Genomic DNA, 6,000 nt, shown 5'->3' with positions numbered 1-6,000 from the left:
TGATAAAAAGTCGCTTTTATTAATATCCACAGGAAATATAATTGGCAGGAGTTGTAATAACCATGGTACAGTACAACAGTCTCTTATTTTCGTTTTTTTTTTTCAAACATAGGAACAGCAGAATGATATGCAACACTGAGATTTGCACTGCTGAGAATGTCTGGAGTGGGGGGGAAGGCATCAGTCCAATCAGCAACAGGCAAATTAGGCTAAACTGTGTTTAACCAAAACAACGTCTTGTCAGACAAATGATCCATGAACAGAAATCCAGCTTTTTGACTTAAACATGCCATGTACCATCGATACATGTTTACTCTTTTTTTGGCTTGAAATGACTCACAAACTTACTTCACTTTGGAAAAAAAAGAAAAAAAAACACAAACAAAAAAAGAATACTCCCTTATCCAGTCACCAGGGGGAGGGATGGACACTGGATGATGCTTCCCTTAAAGTTGAAAAGAAAAGGAGAGAAAGAGTGCGAGCAAAAAAAAGGAGCGAGAGACATGTATGTCTGAGTCGTCGTATATTCCATCTTACAGGGAACCGTCTCCCACAGTCTTGGGGAGAGAGAGATTTGGCAAGACAGTGGCTGAGGTTTCACTGAATTCAGTTAAATACCACAGTTTCTAGCAGCTGAATTTAAACCACAGCCTTTTTTTCTTTTTTTTCTTTCAATTGTCAAGTCTTGCTGAAGAGGAGAGCGGGTGGTGCAAGGTAAAAAGTGGCACAGGAGGGTATCAGGGTGCGTGTTTGTGTGTGTTCTGTGGTCAGACGGAGCTGAGCTTTACCAAACCTCTGACAGAGTCCTCATGTAGTGAGTCCTGGCTCGCTGGGTTGTAGAAGCCACTCTGCATTGTGTGGCTGTGACCCAGTGGGCTGCCACACGGAAGCATACCTGGGGGCGAGGGCACTTCCTCTGGAGTGAGAAAGTGGTGGTGCGCCACCGGCTCCTGGTAGGGGTGGCTGTGGTTGTGTGCGTGGCTGTGGCCATGGATCGGTAACATGTCGGCGGCTTCGTGGCAGCTGAGGCTGGGGGTCGACGTCGGAGGCGTGGGCTGCCCGAGGGGGAGCGAGGTGCACGGGCCAGCCAGCGCAAGGGACGTGCGGCCAGGGAGGGAGCCACCGTTTTCAGACGAGGCCGTCAGGATAACCGGCTCGCTGCTCTGCTGCTGGAGGAGAGGGGTGGTGGCGGCCTGCAAAACGAATTTGGTGCTCTGAATGCACTGGTCTTGGTCACACTGAGAGAAAAGTGGCAGGAAAATGGAAGAAAGAGCAATATGGGAAGTGACGTGAGAGTCAAAGAGACGGATAAAGGTGCCATAAATAGAAACACAAGAGATAAGAGAGGAAATGGAACATGGGATCAAGAAGAAGAAAATAAAGAAAATGTGGAGGGGAAGTGGGGGTTTGGATGAGAGAAAGAAAAAGAAAGAGACAAAGGTGTTAGTACCCCAGTTAGAATGCAGAGCCACAAAACCCTGTTCAGACCTGGTATTAATATACATCCTGAGCGCATGCAGATGGTGCTCAATACAGGTGTGAAAGCTCCGAATCCATCGTGAGTGGCTCCTCAGATCCAAACACAGAAATCACATTCAAGTTCCTGAGCTGCATGCATGCAATCTGTCCACAGGAGGCGTTAGAGACCGCCTCCTCAGCTGATGTCCTCTGACTCACTGTACTTTTACTGGATGATCACTGCTCATAAGTTTGTTTAATTCTCTATAAGTTTGAAACAACATTAAAAAGATAAATGTTTTATTCATTATTGCAGTGAAATCTTTCCATGCCAGTAACTACCTCATTTATCATCTATACATCACAGGGTTAGTGGACGGCATGTTTATGTGCAGAAACGGTGAAACTGAAGGTTTCTTGAATGCACCTCGTAGCCGCTCCTCTAAGCTCAACCTGCTGTGAACCCTTCACTTCTGTTTTATGAATTACTAGTTTGTAATATTCTTATATTTGATAAATAATGTCCGTCCCTAACACACATCACACTGTACGGACACTGAGTACGATCTCCTGTGGTCTCCGCATTTCAATGCCAGGTGTGAACAGTCACGCTTGGCGCTATCCACATGTGATCAGATCACTGAGGACAGACGTCGATATCAGGTCTGAACGACCCCTGGACAAAGAGCCTGCGGCTTGTACCTCTGACCCAGTAAAAACAGAGCCGGAGTCAACAGACGCAGCTGAAAACACAGGGCCACGAAGTCACTGCTTCATGACCTATTGATCTCTACTGTTTGGATTTAGAGTGGGAACCACACGACTGAAACTGGAGCAGAGCAACTGGGTTAGGACACGGAGAGTCATCAATACCACACATTAACTACAGGAAGATTAGCTTTAACCCTGTTAGCCTTTTGTCACCACAGAGCAATCATACTTGCGTAGAGAGGTCGGGAAATAATAAAAAAAAAAACATTTAAAGAAATGGGAGAATTGATTTAAAGCCTTCCTCCTTCCCACACCAGTCCCCAAGTCTGACAGACAGAATGTGAAGAACAGAGATTTGTCCGGGAAGCTCACCTTTCTTTCTCAATCTCACTGACCTAAAGAGAGCAGATTAGAGATGTATGATTGAAACACAAGTATAGCCACCTTTGACAGTGGATGAGATGTGCTTCCACGTATTATCAATCCTCTTATCCGGTGCACATGTCAGCTGCTCTAGACTTAGCACCTTCAGGAGCCTGGCTTCTCTCCAGGTGGCTGAAAAGACTGATTTGAGCGAGGGCTTTTTTTTGACTGAAATGACATGGAATAAAATGTCATATTTTTTTTACTTGTTATTCCTGAAACCAGTGTTGTTTGTGAGCAGCTGCCTGATAAATTATACATTTGTTGTGTGGTTACTACGGTTTTAGATTTGGTTGACGTGATCCGATCAAGAACAGAAAACTCTACTGCATTTAATCTTTAATTAAGTCTAAATATTGACTGTGTCCAGACAGCTGGACAATAAATAAATCAGTCATGAAGCCGACTGTAGCACTTCCTCACGACTCACAGAATCCAAGACCGGTAAGTGAGTGAAAACGAGGCCGAGGTGTGTAAGACGTTCATCCCTGACATTTATCAGACTGGAAATTGCGGTTGAGAGAGAGAGAGAAATAAATAAAAGACGGAAAGAGCAATAAAGACCAAAATAGTTTTCACTTGTCCTTGTAATAATCACATCCGCTTTCCAGTCAAACTGTGTCCATGTTCCTTCCATAAGTCAAATCCCAAAACTGAGAGGGTTTACGTTATCGAGGTGTAACGTGACATCCTATCGCACTGTTACCGTGGCAACCACTTACACACGGCTTCTGCATAACAGGCTGCCGCGATGCGCTGCATCACAGGCAGAGGACCTCACAAAGAAAACGGCTTTGGTTGGAAATACAACCTCAAAGATAAACGCGCACAAAAACAGGTGACGGGAGACACAAGCTTCTCAGCAAGCTTAGATGACGTTCCCATTAATCCATTTACATAATATTAGTCATTTTGCACTATATATATATATATATATATATATATATATATATATATATATATATATATATATATATATATATATATATGTATATATACATATATATAGTTTGGTGATGATGTAGGTCCAAGGTCATACATGAATCAAGGACGAGACATTTCTTCCAACTGCCCAAAGCGACTGGAGCATTTTCACTCAATGCCACTTCAATTATTAACAAATGCATACTAAACACAGCGCTGGCTATCAGCAGTCAGCCCAACAGAATCACTCCTACCTGCTAATCATCGCATGACACAGCGCGATTAGGCACGACCCCTGTAAACAGATGGTCGTTGTTATGCACGTGCTCATATGTTCAGATTATGTAACAGCTAGTCCAAACATTCAGGTCCTGAAGACGGACGACGACATTCGCGCTTGACATCTCGATAAGAATGAGTGGAATGAGAAGCAAGAACAAGAGGACGACTGTGGCATAGAAGGAGGACGCCACTGTAAGACATATAGTCGCTGTGGGCAAACAGGCCTTAAATCTAGTGTGTAATGTGTGAGGTAAACTGAAGCTGAAGCGAACAAAAGAGGACTTGTTGCTTCTATTCTATTCACACACCAGAGTAAAGCAATGTCCTCTTCTTGACACTGGCTGTTTTCTTCCCAAGACGCATTATCACCGTTACAGAGAATATCCATTTGCACAATGTAGTCACAAAGTCTTGCTATGTCATTGTCAGCTTGAAATTATCCATTATATACAGTATACATTATCTTTTTCTGAATTGTTATTTTCAGAAAAAGAGATATGACAAGAATATCACAATTCCGCAGCATGTTTAAAATGTCTTATACCTCAGTGTAACCATCCACAAGCTACAACAAACTGATCTGAAGTCTGTGGTTTGAAGTCCTTGAACTAAAAAGTTAATCTGCTTTTTTTGTGAGAACTGAGTGTCGGGTTCTGGGAAAACATAGAATTAAAACAGCTAGATTCAATTGGTCAGGCTGCTGTGAACTGATATTCTGTCTTAGTGTCCTCCTGGTCCTGCAGGAGTCATGTTGTGATAAACATGGAAATAAGGACACGTTAATTTAGATAACTAAAAATGTTGGGTTTAGAGAGAACACTAGAACCTAATCTATGTCGGCTCAATTACTCTTGGTTTCTGTAAACAGATACAGACGAATGACTCAAAGTTCTCACAGGTAAATGCGTCACCGCAGCTGGGATTCCAAGGGCTTGAGTGGACACGAAACAACTTATAGCGTGGGTGCACGTGTGAGTGAGGAGAGGAGAGGAGAGCGAGCTAGCACAAGAATAAACAGCACTGATAGAAAATAGCGATGCAGTGCACGCAGCTGTACTGGAAAGCGACGGCACAAACCTTACATTTATGTGATCAGTGTAAAATTCTTTTCATTCATAATAAACTGTGGCAGGAACAATTCGAATATTGCATGATTCCACACACTATTTTCCATCTCAGCAAAGAATCAACACAAAACTGGGAGAGTCAGGTCAGTGTCTCACCATGTGGCTCTGCTGAGACTGGGTGGCTCCATACATAGTGATGCCATTGGTCGGCTGTGCCAGCTGTGGTGTGTCTGACTTAACAAAGCCCCGTCTGTCAATGAGACTAAAAAGACAACAAAAAGAAAGGTGGACACATTAATTTACACATTATTTTACATACGACTAATAACAGATAAAACCAGTAGCACCCAGACAGACATTTCAGAGACCTGAAAGAACCCTAAAACACTTGCGATGCACATAATTAATATTAAACTATGCCTCACTTTACTGAATGCAACAGCAAGCAAGATTTATCATAGTGCAAGAAATACTGTGCACACACACGCGCACTCCTCCACTCACACACACAAACACAGAAAATCACATGTTAGTGATAAATGACGGGCCAAGCTGTGGAACTGAATCACTGTTTCTGCCGACATTAATGCTGCAGAAGCCCCGACGCAGCCTGTGTGACAACAACAACTGACAATAAACACACAAAGCTAGTTGGTGGTTGTGTTAAAGCAGCGAGAGTAGGGTCATTATTACTGAGCTGGATTCAGTTAGAAATGGAAATAAAAACACAAGAAAATGTGAGTCATTGGCACAGCGTCGTGAAAAGTAAGACCCAGCCCCAAAGAAACAAAAGAACAAAAGAAAAAGAGTCTACAAAATCAAGATCTACAGATTCACAGATGATTAATGGGCATTTCTGAGCAAACCGTACATGAAAGAAGCCAGGACGTCTTTTGAAACATGTACGGACATTTACAGTCACATGGACATGAGACTGTATTTTTGTTCAATCACATGAAGAGCAAAAGTGTGAAATCCAATAACGAGTCCACTTTGATGTGAGATCTGGTTAAAATGGGCTTGAAATCCTTTCCGCTCTTGCAGTATTTTAGTAGTTACGCTTCGAGAAACGGCTGCAGGCCAGCTCGTTTCAAAGCGGCTCCACACACTCCAAGGAGTCTGGACAAACAATTCT

General features: G+C 43.0%; 1 protein-coding gene across 3 annotated transcripts in view; it reads right to left on the bottom strand.

Moving 5' to 3' along the window:
* The window catches only part of zdhhc14 (zinc finger DHHC-type palmitoyltransferase 14), a 34,483-nt gene continuing 28,483 nt past the window's right edge, over positions 1 to 6,000 (bottom strand). Inside the window, exons 9-11 of one of the 3 annotated variants that reach the window (XM_044047727.1) lie at positions 5,022 to 5,127; positions 2,542 to 2,564; positions 670 to 1,193 (exon numbers count right to left, since the gene is read on the bottom strand). In XM_044047727.1, the coding sequence (XP_043903662.1) occupies positions 1,142 to 1,193; positions 2,542 to 2,564; positions 5,022 to 5,127 (181 nt within the window). In that variant the 3' untranslated portion in view covers positions 670 to 1,141. Of the gene's footprint in view, positions 1,239 to 2,541; positions 2,565 to 5,021; positions 5,128 to 6,000 lie in introns of all 3 variants that reach the window. The other 2 variants (XM_044047725.1, XM_044047726.1) reach the window with 2 other exon arrangements.

Source organism: Solea senegalensis, linkage group LG16, assembly GCF_019176455.1.
Source record: "Solea senegalensis isolate Sse05_10M linkage group LG16, IFAPA_SoseM_1, whole genome shotgun sequence".
In the NCBI taxonomy this organism is placed as follows: Eukaryota; Metazoa; Chordata; class Actinopteri; order Pleuronectiformes; family Soleidae; genus Solea; species Solea senegalensis.
Note: the sequence above shows the minus strand (reverse complement) of the source record. Positions and strands in the feature narration are given on the sequence as shown.